The sequence below is a fragment of the Cololabis saira genome, chromosome 4 (genome assembly GCF_033807715.1).
Source record: "Cololabis saira isolate AMF1-May2022 chromosome 4, fColSai1.1, whole genome shotgun sequence".
NCBI lineage: Eukaryota > Metazoa > Chordata > Actinopteri > Beloniformes > Belonidae > Cololabis > Cololabis saira.
In genome coordinates, this window is record NC_084590.1 from 50,180,126 (window position 1) to 50,207,145 (window position 27,020).

Genomic DNA, 27,020 nt, shown 5'->3' on the forward strand with positions numbered 1-27,020 from the left:
CAAAATTTCAACTTTTTTCTCAAAATTTCAACTTTTTTCTCAAAATTTCAACTGTTTTCTCAAGATTTCGACTTTTTTCTCAAAATTTCAACTTTTTTCTCACAATTTCGACTCTTTTCTCAAGATTTCGACTTTTTTTTTCAAAATTTCGACTCTTTTCTTGACATTTTGACTTTTTTCTCAAAATGTCAACTTTTTTCTCGACTTTTTTGTCAAAATTTCGACTTTCTTCTCAAAATTTCGACTTTTTCCTTAAAATTTCAACTTTTTTCTCGACTCTTTTCTCAAAATTTCAACTCTTCTCAAACTTTCGACTTTTTCCTTAAAATTTCAACTTTTTTCTCGACTCTTTTCTCAAAATTTCGACTCTTCTCAAGATTTCAACTTTTTTCTCAAGATTTCGACTTTTTTCTCAAAATTTCAACTTTTTTCTCAAAATTTCGACTTTTTCCTTAAAATTTCAACTTTTTTCTCGACTCTTTTCTCAAAATTTCGACTCTTCTCAAGATTTCGACTTTTTTCTCAAGATTTCGACTTTTTTCTCAAAATTTCAACTTTTTTCTCAAAATTTCGACTCTTTTCTTAAGATTTCGACTTTTTTCTTAAGATTTCGATTTTTTTCTCAAAATTTCGACTTTTTTCTCAAAATTTTGACTCTTTTCTCAAGATTTCGACTTTTTTCTCAAAATTTCGACTTTTTTCTCAAAATTTCGACTCTTTTCTCAAGATTTTGTTGTTTGTTCTCAAAATTTAAATTTTTTCTCAAAATTTCGACTCTTTTCTCATGATTTCAACTTTTTCTCAAAATTTTGACTTTTTTCTCAAACTTTCGACTCTTTTCTCAAGATTTCGACAATTTATTTCTCAAGATTTCGACTCTTTTCTCGACATTTTGACTTTTTTCTCAAAATGTCAACTTTTTTCTCAACTTTTTTGTCGAAATTTCGACTTTCTTCTAAAAATTTCTACTTTTTTCTCAAAATTTCAACTTTTTCCTCAAAATTTCAACTCTTTTCTCAAGATTTCGACTTTTTTCTCAAAATTTCGACTCTTTTCTCGACATTTTCTCAAAATTTCGACTTTTTTCTCAAAATTTCAACTTTTTTCTCAAAATTTCGACTCTTTTCTCATGATTTCAACTTTTTTCTCAAAATTTTGACTTTTTTCTCAAACTTTCGACTCTTTTCTCAAGATTTCGACAATTTTTTCTCAAAATTTCGACTCTTTTCTCATGATTTCAACTTTTTTCTCAAATTTTGACTTTTTTCTCAAACTTTCGACTCTTTTCTCAAGATTTCGACAATTTTTTTCTCAAGATTTCGACTCTTTTCTCGACATTTTGACTTTTTCCTCAAAATTTCAACTCTTTTCTCAAGATTTCGACTTTTTTCTCAAAATTTCGACTCTTTTCTCGACATTTTCTCAAAATTTCGACTTTTTTCTCAAAATTTCAACTTTTTTCTCAAAATTTCGACTCTTTTCTCATGATTTCAACTTTTTTCTCAAAATTTTGACTTTTTTCTCAAACTTTCGACTCTTTTCTCAAGATTTCGAAAATTTTTTCTCAAAATTTCGACTCTTTTCTCATGATTTCAACTTTTTTCTCAAAATTTTGACTTTTTTCTCAAACTTTCGACTCTTTTCTCAAGATTTCGACAATTTTTTTCTCAAGATTTCGACTCTTTTCTCGACATTTTGACTTTTTTCTCAAAATGTCAACTTTTTTCTCAACTTTTTTGTCGAAATTTCGACTTCTAAAAATTTCAACTTTTTTCTCAAAATTTCAACTTTTTCCTCAAAATTTCAACTCTTTTCTCAAGATTTCGACTTTTTTCTCAAAATTTCGACTCTTTTCTCGACATTTTCTCAAAATTTCGACTTTTTTCTCAAAATTTCAACTTTTTTCTCAAAATTTCGACTCTTTTCTCAAGATTTCGACTCTTTTCTCAAGATTTCAACTTATTTCTCAAAATTTCGACTTTTTTCTCAAAATTTCGACTCTTTTCTCAAGATTTCGACTTTTTTCTCAAAATTTCGACTCTTTTCTCGACATTTTGACTTTTTCCTCAAAATTTCAACTCTTTTCTCAAGATTTCGACTTTTTCTCAAAATTTCGACTCTTTTCTCAAAATTTCGACTTTTTTCTCAAAATTTCTACTCTTTTCTCGACATTTTGTTTTTTTTCTCAAAATTTCGTCTTTTTTCTCAAAATTTCAACTTTTTTCTCAAAATTTCGACTCTTTTCTCAAAATTTCGACTCTTCTCAAGATTTGGACTTTTTTCTCAAAATTTCAACTTTTTTCTCAAAATTTCGACTCTTTTCTCAAGATTTTGTTTTTTTTTTCTCAAAATTTCAATTTTTTCTCAAAATTTCGACTCTTTTCTCAAGATTTCAACTTTTTTCTCAAAATTTTGACTTTTTTCCCAAACTTTCGACTCTTTTCTCAAGATTTCGACTTTTTTCTCAAGATTTCTACTCTTTTCTCGACATTTTGACTTTCTTCTCAAAATTTCAACTTTTTTCTCAAAATTTCCACTTTTTTCTCAAAATTTCGACTCTTCTCAAGATTTCGACTTTTTTTCAAAATTTCAACTTTTTTCTCAAAATTTCAACTTTTTTCTCAAAATTTCGACTCTTTTCTTAAGATGTCGACTTTTTTCTTAAGATTTCGACTTTTTTCTCAAAATTTCAACTTTTTTCTCAAAATTTCAACTTTTTTCTCAAAATTTCGACTCTTTTCTCAAGATTTCGACTTTTTTCTCAAAATTTCGACTTTTTTCTCAAAATTTCGACTCTTTTCTCAAGATTTTGTTTTTTTTTTCTCAAAATTTCGACTTCTTTCTCAAAATTTCGACTCTTTTCTCAAGATTTCAACTTTTTTCTCAAAATGTCAACTTTTTTCTCGGCTTTTTTGTCGAAATTTCGACTTTCTTCTCAAAATTTCAACTTTTTTCTCAAAATTTCAACTTTTTTCTCAAAATTTCAACTGTTTTCTCAAGATTTCGACTTTTTTCTCAAAATTTCAACTTTTTTCCCACAATTTCGACTCTTTTCTCAAGATTTCGACTTTTTTTTTCAAAATTTCGACTCTTTTCTTGACATTTTGACTTTTTTCTCAAAATGTCAACTTTTTTCTCGACTTTTTTGTCAAAATTTCGACTTTCTTCTCAAAATTTCGACTTTTTCCTTAAAATTTCAACTTTTTTCTCGACTCTTTTCTCAAAATTTCAACTCTTCTCAAACTTTCGACTTTTTCCTTAAAATTTCAACTTTTTTCTCGACTCTTTTCTCAAAATTTCGACTCTTCTCAAGATTTCAACTTTTTTCTCAAGATTTCGACATTTTTCTCAAAATTTCAACTTTTTTCTCAAAATTTCGACTTTTTCCTTAAAATTTCAACTTTTTTCTCGACTCTTTTCTCAAAATTTCGACTCTTCTCAAGATTTCGACTTTTTTCTCAAGATTTCGACTTTTTTCTCAAAATTTCAACTTTTTTCTCAAAATTTCGACTCTTTTCTTAAGATTTCGACTTTTTTCTTAAGATTTCGATTTTTTTCTCAAAATTTCGACTTTTTTCTCAAAATTTTGACTCTTTTCTCAAGATTTCGACTTTTTTCTCAAAATTTCGACTTTTTTCTCAAAATTTCGACTCTTTTCTCAAGATTTTGTTGTTTGTTCTCAAAATTTAAATTTTTTCTCAAAATTTCGACTCTTTTCTCATGATTTCAACTTTTTCTCAAAATTTTGACTTTTTTCTCAAACTTTCGACTCTTTTCTCAAGATTTCGACAATTTATTTCTCAAGATTTCGACTCTTTTCTCGACATTTTGACTTTTTTCTCAAAATGTCAACTTTTTTCTCAACTTTTTTGTCGAAATTTCGACTTTCTTCTAAAAATTTCAACTTTTTTCTCAAAATTTCAACTTTTTCCTCAAAATTTCAACTCTTTTCTCAAGATTTCGACTTTTTTCTCAAAATTTCGACTCTTTTCTCGACATTTTCTCAAAATTTCGACTTTTTTCTCAAAATTTCAACTTTTTTCTCAAAATTTCGACTCTTTTCTCATGATTTCAACTTTTTTCTCAAAATTTTGACTTTTTTCTCAAACTTTCGACTCTTTTCTCAAGATTTCGACAATTTTTTCTCAAAATTTCGACTCTTTTCTCATGATTTCAACTTTTTTCTCAAAATTTTGACTTTTTTCTCAAAATTTCGACTCTTTTCTCAAGATTTTGTTGTTTTTTCTCAAAATTTAAATTTTTTCTCAAAATTTCGACTCTTTTCTCATGATTTCAACTTTTTTCTCAAAATTTTGACTTTTTTCTCAAACTTTCGACTCTTTTCTCAAGATTTCGACAATTTTTTTCTCAAGATTTCGACTCTTTTCTCGACATTTTGACTTTTTTCTCAAAATGTCAACTTTTTTCTCAACTTTTTTGTCGAAATTTCGACTTTCTTCTAAAAATTTCAACTTTTTTCTCAAAATTTCAACTTTTTCCTCAAAATTTCAACTCTTTTCTCAAGATTTCGACTTTTTTCTCAAAATTTCGACTCTTTTCTCGACATTTTCTCAAAATTTCGACTTTTTTCTCAAAATTTCAACTTTTTTCTCAAAATTTCGACTCTTTTCTCATGATTTCAACTTTTTTCTCAAAATTTTGACTTTTTTCTCAAACTTTCGACCCTTTTCTCAAGATTTCGACAATTTTTTCTCAAAATTTCGACTCTTTTCTCATGATTTCAACTTTTTTCTCAAATTTTGACTTTTTTCTCAAACTTTCGACTCTTTTCTCAAGATTTCGACAATTTTTTTCTCAAGATTTCGACTCTTTTCTCGACATTTTGACTTTTTCCTCAAAATTTCAACTCTTTTCTCAAGATTTCGACTTTTTTCTCAAAATTTCGACTCTTTTCTCGACATTTTCTCAAAATTTCGACTTTTTTCTCAAAATTTCAACTTTTTTCTCAAAATTTCGACTCTTTTCTCGACATTTTCTCAAAATTTCGACTTTTTTCTCAAAATTTCAACTTTTTTCTCAAAATTTCGACTCTTTTCTCGACATTTTCTCAAAATTTCGACTTTTTTCTCAAAATTTCAACTTTTTTCTCAAAATTTCAACTCTTTTCTCATGATTTCAACTTTTTTCTCAAAATTTTGACTTTTTTCTCAAAATTTCGACTCTTTTCTCATGATTTCAACTTTTTTCTCAAAATTTTGACTTTTTTCTCAAACTTTCGACTCTTTTCTCAAGATTTCGACAATTTTTTTCTCAAGATTTCGACTCTTTTCTCGACATTTTGACTTTTTTCTCAAAATGTCAACTTTTTTCTCAACTTTTTTGTCGAAATTTCGACTTCTAAAAATTTCAACTTTTTTCTCAAAATTTCAACTTTTTCCTCAAAATTTCAACTCTTTTCTCAAGATTTCGACTTTTTTCTCAAAATTTCGACTCTTTTCTCGACATTTTCTCAAAATTTCGACTTTTTTCTCAAAATTTCAACTTTTTTCTCAAAATTTCGACTCTTTTCTCAAGATTTCGACTCTTTTCTCAAGATTTCAACTTATTTCTCAAAATTTCGACTTTTTTCTCAAAATTTCGACTCTTTTCTCAAGATTTCGACTTTTTTCTCAAAATTTCGACTCTTTTCTCGACATTTTGACTTTTTCCTCAAAATTTCAACTCTTTTCTCAAGATTTCGACTTTTTCTCAAAATTTCGACTCTTTTCTCAAAATTTCGACTTTTTTCTCAAAATTTCTACTCTTTTCTCGACATTTTGTTTTTTTTTTCTCAAAATTTCAACTTTTTTCTCAAAATTTCGACTCTTTTCTCAAGATTTCGACTTTTTTCTCAAAATTTCAACTTTTTTCTCAAAATTTCTACTCTTTTCTCAAGATTTCGACATTTTCTCAAAATTTCGACTCTTTTCTCGACATTTTGTTTTTTTTTTTCTCAAAATTTCAACTTTTTTCTCAAAATTTCGACTCTTTTCTCAAGATTTCAACTTTTTTCTCAAAATTTTGACTTTTTTCTCAAACTTTCGACTCTTTTCTCAAGATTTCGACAATTTATTTCTCAAGATTTCGACTCTTTTCTCGACATTTTGACTTTTTTCTCAAAATGTCAACTTTTTTGTCGAAATTTCGACTTTCTTCTAAAAATTTCAACTTTTTTCTCAAAATTTCAACTTTTTCCTCAAAATTTCAACTCTTTTCTCAAGATTTCGACTTTTTTCTCAAAATTTCGACTCTTTATTCGCCATTTTCTCAAAATTTCGACTTTTTTCTCAAAATTTCAACTTTTTTCTCAAAATTTCGACTCTTTTCTCAAGATTTCAACTTTTTTCTCAAGATTTCGACTTTTTTCTCAAAATTTCGACTCTTTTCTCAAGATTTCAACTTTTTTCTCAAGATTTCGACTTTTTTCTCAAAATTTCGACTTTTTTCTCAAAATTTCGACTCTTTTCTCAAGATTTCAACTTATTTCTCAAAATTTCGACTTTTTTCTCAAAATTTCGACTCTTTTCTCAAGATTTCGAATTTTTTCTCGAAATTTCAACTTTTTTCTCAAAATTTCTACTCTTTTCTCAAGATTTCAACTTTTTCCTCAAAATTTCGACTCTTTTCTCAAAATTTCGACTTTTTTCTCAAAATTTCTACTCTTTTCTCGACATTTTCTCAAAATTTCGACTTTTTTCTCAAAATTTCAACTTTTTTCTCAAAATTTCGACTCTTTTCTCATGATTTCAACTTTTTTCTCAAAATTTTGACTTTTTTCTCAAACTTTCGACTCTTTTCTCAAGATTTCGACAATTTTTTCTCAAAATTTCGACTCTTTTCTCATGATTTCAACTTTTTTCTCAAAATTTTGACTTTTTTCTCAAACTTTCGACTCTTTTCTCAAGATTTTGTTGTTTTTTCTCAAAATTTAAATTTTTTCTCAAAATTTCGACTCTTTTCTCATGATTTCAACTTTTTTCTCAAAATTTTGACTTTTTTCTCAAACTTTCGACTCTTTTCTCAAGATTTCGACAATTTATTTCTCAAGATTTCGACTCTTTTCTCGACATTTTGACTTTTTTCTCAAAATGTCAACTTTTTTCTCAACTTTTTTGTCGAAATTTCGACTTTCTTCTAAAAATTTCAACTTTTTTCTCAAAATTTCAACTTTTTCCTCAAAATTTCAACTCTTTTCTCAAGATTTCGACTTTTTTCTCAAAATTTCGACTCTTTTCTCGACATTTTCTCAAAATTTCGACTTTTTTCTCAAAATTTCAACTTTTTTCTCAAAATTTCGACTCTTTTCTCATGATTTCAACTTTTTTCTCAAAATTTTGACTTTTTTCTCAAACTTTCGACTCTTTTCTCAAGATTTCGACAATTTTTTCTCAAAATTTCGACTCTTTTCTCATGATTTCAACTTTTTTCTCAAAATTTTGACTTTTTTCTCAAACTTTCGACTCTTTTCTCAAGATTTTGTTGTTTTTTCTCAAAATTTAAATTTTTTCTCAAAATTTCGACTCTTTTCTCATGATTTCAACTTTTTTCTCAAAATTTTGACTTTTTTCTCAAACTTTCGACTCTTTTCTCAAGATTTCGACAATTTATTTCTCAAGATTTCGACTCTTTTCTCGACATTTTGACTTTTTTCTCAAAATGTCAACTTTTTTCTCAACTTTTTTGTCGAAATTTCGACTTTCTTCTAAAAATTTCTACTTTTTTCTCAAAATTTCGACTCTTTTCTCAAGATTTCGAATTTTTTCTCGAAATTTCAACTTTTTTCTCAAAATTTCTACTCTTTTCTCAAGATTTCAACTTTTTCCTCAAAATTTCGACTCTTTTCTCAAAATTTCGACTTTTTTCTCAAAATTTCTACTCTTTTCTCGACATTTTCTCAAAATTTCGACTTTTTTCTCAAAATTTCAACTTTTTTCTCAAAATTTCGACTCTTTTCTCATGATTTCAACTTTTTTCTCAAAATTTTGACTTTTTTCTCAAACTTTCGACTCTTTTCTCAAGATTTCGACAATTTTTTCTCAAAATTTCGACTCTTTTCTCATGATTTCAACTTTTTTCTCAAAATTTTGACTTTTTTCTCAAACTTTCGACTCTTTTCTCAAGATTTTGTTGTTTTTTCTCAAAATTTAAATTTTTTCTCAAAATTTCGACTCTTTTCTCATGATTTCAACTTTTTTCTCAAAATTTTGACTTTTTTCTCAAACTTTCGACTCTTTTCTCAAGATTTCGACAATTTATTTCTCAAGATTTCGACTCTTTTCTCGACATTTTGACTTTTTTCTCAAAATGTCAACTTTTTTCTCAACTTTTTTGTCGAAATTTCGACTTTCTTCTAAAAATTTCAACTTTTTTCTCAAAATTTCAACTTTTTCCTCAAAATTTCAACTCTTTTCTCAAGATTTCGACTTTTTTCTCAAAATTTCGACTCTTTTCTCGACATTTTCTCAAAATTTCGACTTTTTTCTCAAAATTTCAACTTTTTTCTCAAAATTTCGACTCTTTTCTCATGATTTCAACTTTTTTCTCAAAATTTTGACTTTTTTCTCAAACTTTCGACTCTTTTCTCAAGATTTCGACAATTTTTTCTCAAAATTTCGACTCTTTTCTCATGATTTCAACTTTTTTCTCAAAATTTTGACTTTTTTCTCAAACTTTCGACTCTTTTCTCAAGATTTTGTTGTTTTTTCTCAAAATTTAAATTTTTTCTCAAAATTTCGACTCTTTTCTCATGATTTCAACTTTTTTCTCAAAATTTTGACTTTTTTCTCAAACTTTCGACTCTTTTCTCAAGATTTCGACAATTTATTTCTCAAGATTTCGACTCTTTTCTCGACATTTTGACTTTTTTCTCAAAATGTCAACTTTTTTCTCAACTTTTTTGTCGAAATTTCGACTTTCTTCTAAAAATTTCTACTTTTTTCTCAAAATTTCAACTTTTTCCTCAAAATTTCAACTCTTTTCTCAAGATTTCGACTTTTTTCTCAAAATTTCGACTCTTTTCTCGACATTTTCTCAAAATTTCGACTTTTTTCTCAAAATTTCAACTTTTTTCTCAAAATTTCGACTCTTTTCTCATGATTTCAACTTTTTTCTCAAAATTTTGACTTTTTTCTCAAACTTTCGACTCTTTTCTCAAGATTTCGACAATTTTTTCTCAAAATTTCGACTCTTTTCTCATGATTTCAACTTTTTTCTCAAATTTTGACTTTTTTCTCAAACTTTCGACTCTTTTCTCAAGATTTCGACAATTTTTTTCTCAAGATTTCGACTCTTTTCTCGACATTTTGACTTTTTCCTCAAAATTTCAACTCTTTTCTCAAGATTTCGACTTTTTTCTCAAAATTTCGACTCTTTTCTCGACATTTTCTCAAAATTTCGACTTTTTTCTCAAAATTTCAACTTTTTTCTCAAAATTTCGACTCTTTTCTCGACATTTTCTCAAAATTTCGACTTTTTTCTCAAAATTTCAACTTTTTTCTCAAAATTTCGACTCTTTTCTCATGATTTCAACTTTTTTCTCAAAATTTTGACTTTTTTCTCAAACTTTCGACTCTTTTCTCAAGATTTCGACAATTTTTTCTCAAAATTTCGACTCTTTTCTCATGATTTCAACTTTTTTCTCAAATTTTGACTTTTTTCTCAAACTTTCGACTCTTTTCTCAAGATTTCGACAATTTTTTTCTCAAGATTTCGACTCTTTTCTCGACATTTTGACTTTTTCCTCAAAATTTCAACTCTTTTCTCAAGATTTCGACTTTTTTCTCAAAATTTCGACTCTTTTCTCGACATTTTCTCAAAATTTCGACTTTTTTCTCAAAATTTCAACTTTTTTCTCAAAATTTCGACTCTTTTCTCGACATTTTCTCAAAATTTCGACTTTTTTCTCAAAATTTCAACTTTTTTCTCAAAATTTCGACTCTTTTCTCATGATTTCAACTTTTTTCTCAAAATTTTGACTTTTTTCTCAAACTTTCGACTCTTTTCTCAAGATTTCGAAAAAATTTTCTCAAAATTTCGACTCTTTTCTCATGATTTCAACTTTTTTCTCAAAATTTTGACTTTTTTCTCAAACTTTCGACTCTTTTCTCAAGATTTCGACAATTTATTTCTCAAGATTTCGACTCTTTTCTCGACATTTTGACTTTTTTCTCAAAATGTCAACTTTTTTCTCAACTTTTTTGTCGAAATTTCGACTTCTAAAAATTTCAACTTTTTTCTCAAAATTTCAACTTTTTCCTCAAAATTTCAACTCTTCTCTCAAGATTTCGACTTTTTTCTCAAAATTTCGACTCTTTTCTCGACTCTTTTCTCAAAATTTCGACTCTTTTCTCAAGATTTCAACTTTTTTCTCAAAATTTCAACTTTTTTCTCAAAATTTCTACTCTTTTCTCAAGATTTCGACTTTTTTCTCAAAATTTCGACTCTTTTCTCAAAATTTCGACTTTTTTCTCAAAATTTCTACTCTTTTCTCGACATTTTGTTTTTTTTTTCTCAAAATTTCAACTTTTTTCTCAAAATTTCGACTCTTTTCTCAAGATTTCAACTTTTTTCTAAAAATTTTGACTTTTTTCTCAAACTTTCGACTCTTTTCTCAAGATTTCGACAATTTATTTCTCAAGATTTCGACTCTTTTCTCGACATTTTGACTTTTTTCTCAAAATGTCAACTTTTTTCTCAACTTTTTTGTCGAAATTTCGACTTTCTTCTAAAAATTTCAACTTTTTTCTCAAAATTTCAACTTTTTCCTCAAAATTTCAACTCTTTTCTCAAGATTTCGACTTTTTTCTCAAACTTTCGACTCTTTTCTCAAGATTTCGACAATTTATTTCTCAAGATTTCGACTCTTTTCTCGACATTTTGACTTTTTTCTCAAAATGTCAACTTTTTTCTCAACTTTTTTGTCGAAATTTCGACTTTCTTCTAAAAATTTCAACTTTTTTCTCAAAATTTCAACTTTTTCCTCAAAATTTCAACTCTTTTCTCAAGATTTCAACTTTTTTCTCAAAATTTCGACTTTTTTCTCAAAATTTCAACTCTTTTCTCAAGATTTCGACTTTTTTCTCGAAATTTCAACTTTTTTCTCAAAATTTCTACTCTTTTCTCAAGGTTTCGACTTTTTTCTCAAAATTTCGACTCTTTTCTCAAAATTTCGACTTTTTTCTCAAAATTTCTACTCTTTTCTCGACATTTTGTTTTTTTTCTCAAAATTTCAACTTTTTTCTCAAAATTTCGACTCTTTTCTCAAGATTTCCACTTTTTTCTCAAGATTTCCACTTTTTTCTCAAAATTTCAACTTTTTTCTCAAAATTTCTACTCTGTTCTCGACATTTTGTTTTTTTTCTCAAAATTTCGTGAAAGACAGAGTTATAATTTCAAGCACTTAAACTAAAATTCAAGCACTTTCAAGGATTTCAAGCCCCTGTAGGAACCCTGTAAACACAATGTACAGCATATACACATATATATATATATATATATATATATATATATATATATATATATATATATATATATATATATATATATATAAATATATACACATATATATATATAAATATGTATGTACACAGTGCAGATGAATAAATAAGTAAAGTAAAGTAACAGCAGCAGCGAAGGTTTCCAGCTGAAGGTCAAACCCATGGAGTGTGTGTGTGTGTGTGTGTGTGTGTGTGTGTGTGTGTGTGTGTGTGTGTGTGTGTGTGTGTGTGTGTGTGTGTGTGTGTGTGTGTGTGTGTGTGTGTGTGTGTGTGTGTGTGTTTGAACATGAGAACGTGTGAAACTTCACTTGGATATTTTTTGACCGTGGGAGCCGCACCTCACTTTTACTCGATTACTTCTTCCCATCATGCACTGCTTCGTGTCTTATCCGTCACTTTGGTTACAAATATTTGTTAAATGTTAAGTATTTATGCAAATTTATACGATTTTCTTTCTTTTTCTAGAAAGAAAATATTTCTAGTTTTATAAACTCCCCAATTAAAATGTTTTTGTTTTAATTCTAAGACTTATTTATTTTCTTTGGCTTTTAGTGTGTGACAACTTAGTTCCCCACATCTGTGTGAAGTGATTGTTTTTTATTGTATTTTATTACTATTTTATTGATCATTTTAGTATGTTAGTGATTTTATTGTTTCTACACTGGGTACTGTGTTTTTCTTTTGGTATTGTTTTATTCTCTTGTATGCTGTACAGCACTTTGGTCGACCTCGGTCGTTTTTAAATGTGCTTTATAAATAAAATTGACATTGACATTGACTTTTTAAAAAAGAAAATACCTTTATTTATATTTTGACTTTGTGAACTGAACAATATGAAGTCAAAAATGTGAAGAAACTCAAAGAAAAAAATCTGAATTCCTAATTTTTCAAACTGATTACTGAACCGGACTGAACTGGACTGAACCGGACTGAACCAGAACAAACCGGACAGAACTGAACTGAACCGGACTGAACCGGACTGAACCGGACCAAGCAGGATCTTGTGGATCTACTTGTTGCTGAGCTTTTATTTTGGTAACCCCAGGAGGTCATGTGACCGCCGGGTCACATGACCCGCCTGTCGGAGACGCCTCATTTCATGTTTTTGTTTCTTATTTGCATTTTCCTCTGGTGACTGGAACCCGAGCGGTTACCGCCGGTTCCAGGAACCAGACGCAGGACGTGAAACCGCCGACACGCCGTCCTGGAGAGTTCAGGGCTGGAAACACAACAGCAAGAGGGAAAGAAATCAGCAGCTCCTCTGAAGACCAGATCAGTCCAGACTCCAGACCCGGTCCCACCCGACCTCCTGCAGGCCCCTGGTACCCCGACCTCCTGCAGGCCCCTGGTACCTCCTGCAGGTCCCTGGTACCCCGACCTCCTGCAGGCCCCTGACCTCCTGCAGGCCCCTGGTACCCCCGACCTCCTGCAGGTCCCTGGTACCCCCGACCTCCTGCAGGCCCCTGGTAGTGATGCACCGATTGTTCGGTAACCGAAATTGTTCGGCCGAAAATGGCAAAAAAACACTTTAGGTGTTCGGTGGAATAAGTGGGAACAAAAACGAACAATTAATAACGTTGTTGTAAAATAAGGAAATAGACTGGCCGCTCCGTCCCGTAACGGTTGCACCACAAACATAAATCGTTGGCCAACTAAAAAGTAACCACATAAGAATTTTACCAACATTCACCAGGAGGTGGAACCAAAAGAACATAATGCTGGAAATTAAAAAAAAATTCATTTTTTTATGTTCAATAAATATTTTCTACCTTGTAATTTTGTAAAAGATTTTTTCTTTGAAAAGCCTAAATCACATTTATTTGATTTATACATTGGTGAAAAAATTGGCAAAATAAATGAAAAACTGCTGAAGAACCATGTTCGGTATTTGGCCAAGTATTTATTATTATTTTCGGTTACGGTTTCGGCCACAAATTTTCATTTCGGTGCATCACTAGTCCCTGGTACCCCGACCTCCTGCAGGGCAGCCATACCGGGCCCCTGAGACCGGACTGACCCGGACCCCGGACCGACCTGGATCCAGAACCGGACTCCCCTCAATCCAGAACCGGACCCAGACCCAGACCCTGACCCAGAACCGGACTCCCCCAGACCCAGACCCGGACTCCCCCAGACCCAGACCCGGACTCCCCCAGACCCAGACCCGGACTCCCCCAGACCCAGAACCGGACCCAGATCCAGACCCAGACCCAGACCCAGACCCGGACTCACCGTGTCCGCTGCTCTCCCTCTGCTGACTTCCGTCCTGCTGGTCCTCCTGGTCTCCTCTGCCGGTTCTGGCCAGCAGGCGCCGCAGGAGGCTGCAGTACCGGGTCATCCTGACCGGTCCTGGTTCTGGGTCTCCTCAGGACTAGGAGGACTGGGACCAGGGGGGACGATGGGGGTCTGGGGGACCGGCAGAGTCCAGAGTCCAGAGTCCGCGTGACGACCCGCTCAGCTGTTGCCTCATTAATCCAGGAGATGCAAACACCGCTGGAGAGTCTGGACCGGACTCGGGTCTCACCGAGCCGCCCAGGCTCAGCTGCCGCGGGTCATGTGACCCGGATAATCCCACGAGGGGTCGGGTTACGCAGCTGCCGCGTATGCAAAACCGTAGAGGACACGCCCCTCTGGAAACTCTGGAGACACAAACCTGCCCCTGGTACCATGGAGACAAAACCTGCACTTCCTGTACCGACCACTGGAGACAGAAACCTGCACTTCCTGTACCGACCACTGGAGACAGAAACCTGCACTTCCTGTACCGACCACTGGAGACAGAAACCTGCACTTCCTGTACCGACCACTGGAGACAGAAACCTGCACTTCCTGTACCGACCACTGGAGACAGAAACCTGCACTTCCTGTACCGACCACTGGAGACAGAAACCTGCACTTCCTGTACCGACCACTGGAGACAGAAACCTGCACTTCCTGTACCGACCACTGGAGACAGAAACCTGATCCAAGCGTACCGGGAGGAGATGTGACGTAGATGTTGAACAACAGAGGCCCCAGAATTGAACCTTGAGGAACTCCATGTTAGTTTTAGCTCTGATTGGTACTTAACCCTAGTAGTGGACAAAATGACCTCATTCTCCTGTTCCTTCTTTCCTCCTTCTCTCTCCTTCCTTCCTTCCTTCCTTCTTTCCTCCTGCTCTCTCCTTCCTTCCTTCCTTCCTTCCTTCCTTCCTTCCTTCCTTCCTTCCTTCCTTCCTTCCTTCCTTCCTTCCTTCCTTCCTTCCTTCCTTCCTTCCTTCCTTCTTTTCTCCCTTCCATCCTTCCTTCCTTCCTTCTTTCCTCCCTTCCTTATTTCCTTCCTTCGTTCTTTTTTCCCTTCCTTCCTTCCTTCTTTCCTTCCTTCCTTCTTTTTTCCCTTCCTTCCTTCTTTCCCCGCTTCTTCCCTTCCTTCCTTCCTTCCTTCCTTCCTTCCTTCCTTCCTTCCTTCCTTCCTTCCTTCCTTCTTTTTTACTTCCTTCCTTCCTTCCTTCTTTCCTTCCTTCCTTCTTTATTCCCTTCCTTCCTTCCTTCCTTCCTTCTTTTTTACTTCCTTCCTTCCTTCCTTCCTTCCTTCCTTCCTTCCTTCCTTCCTTCCTTCCTTCCTTCCCTCTTTTCTCCTTTCCTTCCTTCTTTCCTCGCTTCCTCGCTTCTTTTCTTCATTCCTTCCTTCCTTCTTTATTTTCTCCTTTCCTTCCTTCCTACTGACCACTGGAGACAGAAACCTGACCTGATGAGTATTGATCCTGACCTGATGAGTATTGATCCTGACCTGATCAGTATTGATCCTGACCTGATCAGTATTGATCCTGACCTGATCAGTATTGATCCTGACCTGATGAGTATTGATCCTAACCTGATCAGTATTGATCCTGACCTGATGAGTATTGATCCTGACCTGATGAGTATTGATCCTGACCTGATCAGTATTGATCCTGACCTGATGAGTATTGATCCTGACCTTATCAGTATTGATCCTGACCTGATGAGTATTGATCCTGACCTGATGAGTATTGATCCTGACCTGATGAGTATTGATCCTAACCTGATCAGTATTGATCCTAACCTGATCAGTATTGATCCTAACCTGATCAGTATTGATGAATGTTGTGCAGCAAAAAGAGTGCTGGTTCCGTTATCAGAGAATTATTAATAATTAATAATTTAAATCTTTTTTTCCTCTCTTTTTCCTATTTTATCCTTTTTTCCCTCTTTTTTCATCTTGTTTTCCTCCTTTTTTCCTCTTTTTTATCTCTTTTTCCTCCTTTTTTTCCTCCTTTTCCTCTTTTTTTCCTCTTGTTTTCCTCCTTTTTTCCACATTTTCAGACGGGAGACCGCGATGCTAAAATGGAGCGTACGCTCTCCTTTGATTGACAGGTCATCCGGCCAATCAGGAGCTTCCTGTCCCCTCACAGCGAATGAGCGTCTGTGTTGGGGCGGGACGAGCACGTCCGGCTTTTGTCATGAGAAAAACCTCGGCAACTGCAGCATTCTCCCAGAAGATGGTGCAGTTGTAGCAAATGAAATGCTGAACACAAGGATATAGGACTGTACGTGGTAAATTCAACGGTTCAAAAGTTATGCCCATGGGACATAATTGTTATAATAAAACTCTTTGTAAGACATAGTCTTACAAAAACATGTGTAAAATACTCATTTTTTGTGGTATTGTTATCAAATTTGAACTTGCACTAGATGAGGCTTCTGGCTGTGTCTCAGTGTGTTTTCAAACCAATAAGTCACAGATTCATCTGCAACATCTGGTTACAAAACTAATAAAAACCTTCTATTTCAGTGTGTTCAAACTGACATTACTGAATAATAGTAGCAGTTACAGTTGGGTTAGGAACTTCAGAGTGTTACTCTTCAAAAGAGACCAGAACCATGAACTTCAAACGGTTCAAGAACAGCTTTACATTTACTTTGGGTAGAACTTGGTGCAGGAACAGGTTAAGAAATCGAGGCCTCAGAACTGAAATCAAGTCTTTCCAACGTTGGACACGGGACTGTGGCCCAACATGGGGGGATGGAGGTCCAGATTCTACTGAGCTGGACGTCCAACAGTCCCGTTGTCATGACAACGAGCAGCGAAAGCGCCACAGAAGAAGAAAGTTCCTTCAGTAAAAACATTCAGTCGGCCCGTCTGAGCGACGGCAGATCCGGTCGATTCCTGTTAAACTCATTAAACTCTGAGCTCTGCTGAAACCGGACCTCAGTTCTGCATCCAGCCGTTCACCCAGATCAATAACCACTTCACATTACTGAGTCATTTAGGCGCCGTGACGGTTATTGATCCAAACGGGTCTGGACTCCGTGAGGGTTTTTTATCCCCGCACGCAGGATTGTTGAGCCGCATTTTATAATAACGGTGCATTTTGTAATAAACGTCCAAAATGTAATAACTTTTTCATTTCATTTTGTAATAAACTGCCCCATTTTGTAATAAATTTCGTAAAAACGAACGAACCAACGAACCAACCAACCAACCAACCAACGAACAAACGAACAAACGAACCAACCAACGAACAAACGAACAAACGAACAAACGAACCAACCAACAAACCAACAAACCAACAAACTAACAAACCAACAAACTAACCAACCAACCAACCAACCAACGAACGAACGAACAAACAAACGAACAAACGAACAAACCAACAAACCAACAAACCAACAAACTAACCAACCAACCAACCAACCAACCAACCAACCATTACTTTCATTACTACTGATCAATCTTTTTGAGGGGAGGCAATGAACAAGCTTTGCTTCAGCTACACCTTTTTCGGTCCAGATGTTATTTGTATATTGGAAACTTTTTTGTAATGTTTTCTTTGAACAGTGTATTCGTTTCCTTGTCATTTTTATTCTTTTTTTTGTGATGTCATGACGGAAATAAACTAAACTAAACTGAACTAATGACGGTCCGGGCTGAGAGCTGAGTGGTTTTCCATCCTGTGGTAAAAAGCTTCGATCGGCTGCAATTACAGTCTGGTTTATGGATGTGGAGACGCCAGGGAGGCTGAGAGAACCGACCCCACCCTTAGACGTATATACGGAGCTGCTGCAGGGGATTCTGGGTAAAACCATAGACGTATAAACGTATCCTCCCATGGAGCTGCTGCAGGGGATTCTGGGTAAACCATATCCATGTCTCCTCCTCCTTCCATGGAGCTGCTGATACGTCACCGTCGTCGCCATATTGGATGTTCAAGACTGTAAACTAATACAAGTAAATGGACTTATTTTCATAAAGCATCTTTCTACAAAGAAATGTACGTTTTACGTCTCATTTATTCATTCACACACGCACTTTTTTCCTCTTTTTTCTATTTTTTCCTCTTTTTCCCTCTTTTCTGCTTTTTTCTCTCTTTTTCATCTTTTTTTCATCTTTTCTTTGCTCTTTTTTCCTCTTTTTTTCCTTTTTTTCCTCTTTTCTTTTATCTCTTTTTTCATTTTTTCCCCTATTTTTTCTATTTTTTTCCTCTTTTTTTCAATTTTTTCATCTTTTCTTTCCTCTTTTTTATTCTTTTTTTCCTTGTGTTTTTTCTCTTTATTTCCCTCTTTTTTCTATTTCTTTCCTTTGTTCCTCTTTTTTTCATCTTTTCTTTCCTCTGTTTTATTTTTTTCCTCTTTTCTCTTTTTATCTTTTTTCCTGTTTTTTTCCTCTTTGTTCCTTATTTTCATAAAGCATCTTTCTACAAAGAAATGTACGTTTTACGTCTCATTTATTCATTCACACACGCACTAATATACTTGGGAAACAGTTAGGCACCAAATATAATATATTTAATTTTCTCAGATGGTAAAAATAAGAACTTTATTGATCCCACATAGGAGTAATTCATGTTATATCAGCTATAGAGAACAAAACTATATATATCCCCCTCAGGTGCAGCTTATAGTCCAGAAAACACGGTAGTTTTTATATAAATGTCCCCGGTTGTGTCTGAGTTTGATCAGGTCTCAGTCTGAGTTTGATCAGGTTTGATCAGGTCTCAGTCCGTCCTCCCGTCCCGGACTAAAGACTCCGTCCCGTCTCATCGACCGCTGAGTCCCCCAGAGACGCCGGTGGTTTGTTTGGGTGTCCGATGACGAGACACGTCCTCTCTCCGTGTTCCGTCACTCGGGTTTCCCAGGGTTCCCGGCGGCGGCTGGAATCATCCGGATCTGATTACCGGGGTCGATACGACAACAGATCTCAGTAAACAAACACTCTGGAACCTGTCAATCACAGACCAGCTGTCAATCACAGACCAGCTGTCAATCACAGACCAGCTGTCAATCACAGACCAGCCGACCCTCGTGCCGGAGACGCCGGACAAACACGACCTCTCCACAACGTTAATAACCATTTCATCAGTTCATTTAGTTCATTTAACTTGCTGATTCTTTTCTTTGGTTAGTTATTTAGGATTTTAACGACGGCTGCAGTTTTGTAGGAAAACCTTCTTTTCACGGCGTTGAGAGTTGAGACGTGCGGGAGTCAAATCCAGGGACATTCAGCGGTTCTTTTGAGACGGAAAACCTGCAGTGAAGGATCAGGACGTTCAGCTGAGTCATGGCAGCGCTAATCTGTTAGCGCTAATCTGTTAGCGCTAATCTGTTAGCGCTCACCGACCTCAGCGTCCTCCGTGTCCGGAGGGCAAAGACGCTGCAGGACGGGACCTAAAGGGACGGGGCCTTAAAGGACGGGGCCTTAAAGGGACGGGGCCTTAAAGACGGGGCCACTAGGTTAATGTCACAAACTGGTCTTTATCATGACATAAGGGACACCACAATGAGATAAGGAACCAGCTTAGTTTTAATAAACAACATTATTAAATGTATATAACAATATTGTAAACGAAATTAACATCTTTTCAAAAATCATGAGCAAGTTTTGTCACCTTGAGTGGTGACAGATATCTGTCTGGAACATGGACTAGTAGGGTCAGTTGAGAATGAAAAGACAGGGAAATACTGTTCTGTTCTGTGTAAAATGTTACTGACAGGAATTGACAGTAGGTTCATGAACACGCCCTTCTACTGTATCTAAAATACAGCGGTGCTCATTTTACGGGACGAAACCCAACCTGATGAAACCGTCAACTGTCAGTACGTGATTTTAGGACAGATAAAATAAAGAAAAATGATTGATATGTTTCGCGCTCGTGTAACAGTCAATCCAATCATACACATCTCATTCTTACAATGGCAAGAAAAAAGGACGGGGACTAAGTCGGCAAATGTTTTATTATTTTGGACGCTTGTTGCTAGGCAACGGTTTATCGTACAGACATCATTACAACATTGAAAAACCCGGGACATGTTGTACTACAACATATTTTAGTCTCATCATGCTAGCTATTACGGTTTCTGACATATTCAACTATGCTCATTTTGATGCGGAAAAAATTAGATATTTAATGTTTTGCATTAATGGGCGTGGCCTAACGGCTCAACAGCGCCACCTAGAAAACTTTCTGCCTCAAGCCCCACAATACGGTTTGACGTACATGCACGAAAATCGCTACACACCTGTATCATGGCACAACTTAAAGAAAAGTATCTTGGCGCCATGGCCGAAACCGAACAGGAAGTCGGCCATTTTGATTTAATCATGTAATTTTGGCGCAATTTATGCCGTTTCTTCGGCAGTAAATACGGCCCGAACCGTAACGTGCACCCAGATGTGTTATACATCAAAATGTGCGTCTCCATCCTGCGACAATGGGCATTACTTTTTTCAGTCAAAAGCGTTACCGTGGCGACGCCAAAAAGCACACCCCCCTTCATCTGATTGGTCCATATTTGATAGATTCTATTTTCTGCCATAACTTTTGAATGGTTTGACATAAAGACTCGTGGGTGGTGTCATCAGACTCGGTTTTCAGTCCTTGAACATAATTGGTGCAAATTGCACGCGGGAGGGCCCGTTCATCCGTTCAATCGTTCACCCGTCCATCGCTGCTTGCAGCTTTAATTCGACAAGGAAGAACCCGGAACCCAGGCCACCAGCAACCCCACAGAGGGGAGAAGCCCCCCGCCCCCCGGCGGCGGCCGAGGAGACCCGCGGGCGGGGCCCCCACAGCGCGGGAAGAAGCAGCCAGAGATCCCGCGGCGGCGGACCGCGACCCAGACAATCCCCGGCCACCCGGTCCGGGCCGGACACGTGGCCAGGAGGCTCTCACCCTCCAGGCCAACGACCCCCACCCGGCAGGGGGCCAGCCTGCCCGGAGAGACAGAGCCGCCCCGGCCGCCGATATATATGTGTGTATATATGTGTGTATATATGGGTCAATGACAAATAAGGCAAAATGGATTCAAAATGGATGTAATGTATATTACTCTGAAAACAGCCATCATCACCATTTATCTTATGGGGACAGATAATTTGTGCTGATTACAAATAATATAATATATTACAAATAATAGCAGTGACCAAAACACCTGCAGAAATACTGCAGGAATGACATAGCAGCAGTTAAATGCAGCCTTCTGTAAGCTTTAAATATCCACTGGGCTTACATGAAAAATACATCAAAACACAACAATAATATGTTTTTACATATTATTGAAGTCACCACTATTGCACTTTATTCGCTAACAGTTTGCACTCCCATTTTAATGTTTATTATGTTATTGCTGTTATTTGTGTGTGGACGTGTGCTGCTGCCTTCCTTGGCCAGGTCACCCTTAGAAAAGAGGTCTTGACCTCAATGGGTTTTTATCTGGATAAATAAAGGTGAAATAAATAAAAAAAACAATAAAAAACTGTTTTCTGAACTTATCAATATGACTCTGTCCTTCACAGGATAAGTAAAATGGATCACTGCAAAAACTCAAAACTAACCCTAACCCTAACCCTAACCCTAACCCTAATTCTAGTTAAAATGTCTCATTTTAGTAAAAAAAATCTCATTACACTTAAAACAAGACTCATCACTGGAAAAAACAACAATTTTCACCTGTTTCAAGTAGATTTTCACTTAAAATAATTAGAAAAATCTGCCAAGATTTTTATGCTTGTAATGAGAAGATAAATCTTGTCCCACTGGCAGATTTTTCTACTTATTTTAAGTGAAAATTTACTTGAAACAGGTGAAAATTGTCAAATAAGTTATTTTTCTGGAGTTATTTTTCTGGTGATGACTCTAAATGTTGAAATAGCAGTAAAACCACATTCATTGATGAAATGACATAAGGGATGGAAAGGAGGGATGGTTTTACAGGGGGGATGATTTGGACCGTTTTTATTCCAGGGGGGATGATTTGGACCGTTTTTATTTCAGGGGGGGATGATTTGGACCGTTTTTATTTCAGGGGGGATGATTTGGACCGTTTTTATTTCAGGGGGGGATGATTTGGACCGTTTTTATTTCAGGGGGGATGATTTGGACCGTTTTTATTTCAGGGGGGGGTGCCATTCCCCCTCATCCCCCCTCAACTCCAGTACTGTTTCCACCCAACTACATCATCACCTGAACGGCAATAACCTGGGCGAAAAACTCCAGTGTGGTTTCCGCTCCGCCCACAGTACTAACCCTAACCCTAACCCTAACCCGCCCACAGTACTAACCCTAAACCTAACCCTAACCCGCCCACAGTACTAACCCTAACCCTAACCCGCCCACAGTACTAACCCTAACCCTAACCCTAACCCTAACCCGCCCACAGTACTAACCCTAACCCTAACCCTAACCCTAACCCGCCCACAGTACTAACCCTAACCCTAACCCTAACCCTAACCCGCCCACAGTACTAACCCTAACCCTAACCCTAACCCGCCCACAGTACTAACCCTAACCCTAACCCGCCCACAGTACTAACCCTAACCCTAACCCTAACCCTAACCCTAACCCGCCCACAGTACTAACCCTAACCCTAACCCTAACCCGCCCACAGTACTCACCCTAACCCTAACCCTAACCCTAACCCGCCCACAGTACTAACCCTAACCCTAACCCGCCCACAGTACTAACCCTAACCCTAACCCTAACCCGCCCACAGTACTAACCCTAACCCTAACCCTAACCCTAACCCGCCCACAGTACTAACCCTAACCCTAACCCTAACCCGCCCACAGTACTAACCCTAACCCTAACCCTAACCCTACCCCTAACCCTAACCCTAACCCGCCCACAGTACTAACCCTAACCCTAACCCGCCCACAGTACTAACCCTAACCCTAACCCTAACCCGCCCACAGTACTAACCCTAACCCTAACCCGCCCACAGTACTAACCCTAACCCTAACCCGCCCACAGTACTAACCCTAACCCTAACCCTAACCCTACCCCTAACCCTAACCCTAACCCTAACCCGCCCACAGTACTAACCCTAACCCTAACCCTAACCCTAACCCGCCCACAGTACTAACCCTAACCCTAACCCGCCCACAGTACTAACCCTAACCCTAACCCGCCCACAGTACTAACCCTAACCCTAACCCTAACCCTAACCCGCCCACAGTACTAACCCTAACCCTAACCCTAACCCTAACCCGCCCACAGTACTAACCCTAACCCTAACCCTAACCCGCCCACAGTACTGAAACAGCTCTGGTCAGGGTCACCAACGACCTTCTCATGGCAGTTGATGGCGGCTCCCCTTCCCTCCTCATCCTCCTGGATCTCACACCGTCTACCACACCATCCTGCTACACCGCCTTCTAGGGCTGGGGATCCATTCAAATGTCAAGAATCGATTCGATTCCGCTTCTTAAGATTCAGAATCGATTATCACGATCCGATTTGATCCGATATCTGTTTGGTAATTCTACACGATGTTTCTGAAAGCAGTTCTATCAGCATTCTGGGAGCTGATTGGTCCTTACAGCATCATTAGCTGCAATACTTGCTGTTGAATCTCAATATAATACTAGTATTAATATGTTGCATAACTACAGTCATATCATTCATGCAACAGCTCAAAAAACAGTTTTATTAACACTAACCCAAATCTATATCGGATCGAATCGGATCGTGATAATCGATTCTGAATCTTAAGAATCGGAATCGAATCAATTCTTGACATTTGAATGGATCCCCAGCCCTGCACACAGCTGGACCATCTGCTGCAGAGTCGTCCTCATCCACTCACCGTCTGCCTGCAGGAGATCAACTATATCAATTATATGTATCTTCCTACTATTTAATCTAAGTGAAATCTTTGGCAAGATTCCCTTAGACTAGTGTCTACAAATAAATAAATACATAAATAAATCCCTTAGACTAGTGTCTACAAATAAATAAATACATAAATAAATCCCTTAGAGTGTCAACAACGCCCAACACATTATTATTTTGTGTTTGTGTTTGTATCTACAATATTTTAAGATTATTGCACTCCAGTGGCCAGCAGGTATTTAGTATCTTTAGCGTCCGATTTTACATTTAAATACAGAGAAATTATTATACAAATATACAAATGAACGCATTTAATACAATAGCTATTCACATTTGAAAGATTTGAAAGAGCTGCAACGATTAGCTTTTGTTGAAAAGCTGCAGTTGAAAGGATGTAAAACCTGGTGGTTTTGTTGTCGGATACAGATCTGGTGATTGTAGCAAATATTGTTACTTAACATGTTGATGTTTTTGGTTGGATTTTTTATCTTTTCTTTTGTTTTAACTTATTATTTTAGGAATTCTGGTGAATGTTTTCACCCTTTTTGATTTGTGATTATTGTAATCTTTTGTATGTCTTTGTGTGTTTACCCCAGGAAGATTAATAATAATAATAATAATAATAAAGGGGATTCTTATCAGTTAAACATCATCGTTATCAACCATTTGTTCACTTTAACCTATTATTTATTGGTTTAAATGAATATTTGATACGGTGGCACAACCTGACATCAGTTGTGCCACCTGAGTGAATGAATGAGTGAATGAATGAGTGAATGAATGAATGAATGAATGAATGAATGAGTGAATGAATGAATGAATGAATGAATGAATGAATGAATGAATGAATGAATGAATGAATGAATGAGTTTTATTTTTGACCCATCCCTTACAGGATTATAAGCAAAACACAAACAGAAAATCATCAATGTACAATATCACACCCACTTAATTGGGAGCTGCACAATGTACACCAGAAAAACTAAATAAATCAATCAAAATTAACAAAAATAAATAAATACATAAATAAATAAAATACTTGATATTTCTTTCTCTCCAACAAAAATCAGAATGGATATTTTCACATACAGGACTGTCTCAGAAAATTAGAATATTGTGATTTTCTGTAATGCAATTATAAAAACAAACATGTCCTACATTCTGGATTCATTACAAATCAACTGAAATATTACAAGCCTTTTATTATTTTAATATTGCTGATCATGGTTTACAACTTAAGAAAACTAAAATATCCTATCTCAAAAAATTAGAATATTCTGGGAATCTTAATCTTAAACTGTAAACCATGATCAGCAATATTAAAATAATAAAAGGCTTGCAATATTTCAGTTGATTTGTAATGAATCCAGAATGTATGACATTTTTGTTTTTTTAATTGCATTACAGAAAATAAAGAACTTTATCACAATATTCTAATTTTCTGAGACAGTCCTGTACATGTTACTTTTCTTCGTTTATCCCACGCTTTCTCTAAATAACCAGCGAGTGTAAATACTTTATAATCAAACTCTCAGCATCATTTACTGCACAAACATCCAATCCAGGTTCTTACAAATATAAAATAATAAATAAATCATTTCTGACCCCACTCGTGATACAGAGGAAAATAAAATACAACATGGAACTCGTTTACAATATCATTAATATCACAGTATAATAGTAGTATAACAGTCAGGACAAATCTGCTCTTCTTCCAGGACGCCTGATTAGTCCGGGGCCCAAACTTTCCCTGGTCAGAACCCTCAAGGTGACTAAACTTATAACAACTATAGATGATATTCTGGTATAAAACCTTCCTGAGAGGCAGCTGATCACAGTTATTAACTCATTAAGTTACATTTTAGATGCTGCTGCATGTCCTGGTTTAGACTCATGTTCAGAAATCTGTCAATGTTTCACTATATTGTCTTTGGTTTCATTTTAATCATTCATTCAAGCTAAGATGTGAATCTTTCTGACCAACATAGAGGTCACTGCAGCTCTTTAAACTATAACACACATTTTTACACCATTTTCTCCTAAATGATATAGTATCTTTATCCCTGTGTCATCTAGGAACAACAGAGACACAAAACACACAAACATGAATACTCACAGGAGCAGGAGGATTCAGGAAATGTAGAATATAATAAACTATATCATTGTTACAGGTCAACCATCTGTTCACTTTAACCTAGTATTTATTGGTTTAAATGAATATTTGATACATTAGTGGAGCCGCCTGACAACATTACATACGTGTGTGAGTTTATCTTCTTCTTTTTTATTTTTTTTTCCTTTTCTTTCTTTTTTTTTCTTCTTCTTTTTTCTATTTTTTTCCTTTTCTTTCTTTTTTTCTCCTTTTTTTCCTCTTTCTTTTTCCTTTTTAAATATATATATATATATATATATATATATATATATATATATATATATATATATATATATATGTGTGTGTGTGTGTGTGTGTGTGTGTTTTCTGCTGCATCGGGATCTTCTCTTAACAAACACTCTGCACCCCATCCCATAATAACCACACCTCAAAGCTGGAGTGCAGCAGGATGCTGCAGTGCACTTCTTCTTCCTCCTCCACCCGCATCCCTCCATCATTCATCCCTTCATCATCCCATCATACCTCCATCATCCCATCATACCTCCATCCATCCCTCCTTCATCCCTCCTTCATCCATCCTTCATCCATCCTCCTCCTACCTGCCGGCGTCTTCTCCTTGGTCTCCATCTGGTCCTAGAGGTCCTGGTCCTGGTTTTAGTCCTGGCTTTAGTCCTGGATCTGGATCTGGTCCTAGAGGTCCTGGATCTGGTCCTGGTTCTAGTTCTAGTCCTGGATCTGGTCCTGGATCTGGTCCTGGATCTGGTCCTGGTCCTGGTCCTGGACCGGCTGGATGGAGAGATCAGGAAGAGGAAGAGGAGGATATTGTGCAGTCAGTCCTTCCTCCTCAGCTCTCTCTTATTCTTCTTATTCTTCTCTTCTTTTCTCCTCCGTGTTTTTCCTCCCTTCCTTCTTCTCTTCCTGCTGCGGCTCGTGCTCGTTCACCTGAGTGCTCGTGCCCGCGACTCTCTGTTCTGCGCGCGTGCCCGCGCCGTGTTGCTGCAGCCCGAGCCAAGGAGAGCGGTGACGTCACCGCCGGGGGCGGGGCTTAACGGCGACGATGATGATGATGATGGAAGAGGAAGAGGAGGAGCAGTTTTTTAATTGATACTAATTCTCCCCTGCAAAACAATATTTATCAACATTAAAGAACGATATAGATGTTAATTGTTGTTTTTTCCTGAAACATATTCTCACTTATTCTGCTCATGTGATTTTAATTCACTTCCCACATTCTGGAGGGACTTCCACCAAGTATATTGCTTTTTTTCCTTTTCTTTTTTTCCTTTCTTTGTTTCCTTTTCTTTA

At 35.9% G+C, this 27,020-nt stretch overlaps 1 protein-coding gene across 2 annotated transcripts in view; it reads right to left on the bottom strand.

Moving 5' to 3' along the window:
- LOC133442158 (fibroblast growth factor 12-like) overlaps window positions 1-26,739 on the bottom strand; it is a 67,790-nt gene extending 41,051 nt beyond the window's left edge. Inside the window, exon 1 of one of the 2 annotated variants that reach the window (XM_061720116.1) lies at window positions 26,315-26,739. In XM_061720116.1, the coding sequence (XP_061576100.1) occupies window positions 26,315-26,342 (28 nt within the window). In that variant the 5' untranslated portion in view covers window positions 26,343-26,739. Of the gene's footprint in view, window positions 1-13,727; window positions 13,915-26,314 lie in introns of those variants that run through there. The other variant, XM_061720114.1, reaches the window with a different exon arrangement.
- Between the last annotated feature and the right edge of the window lie 281 nt (window positions 26,740-27,020).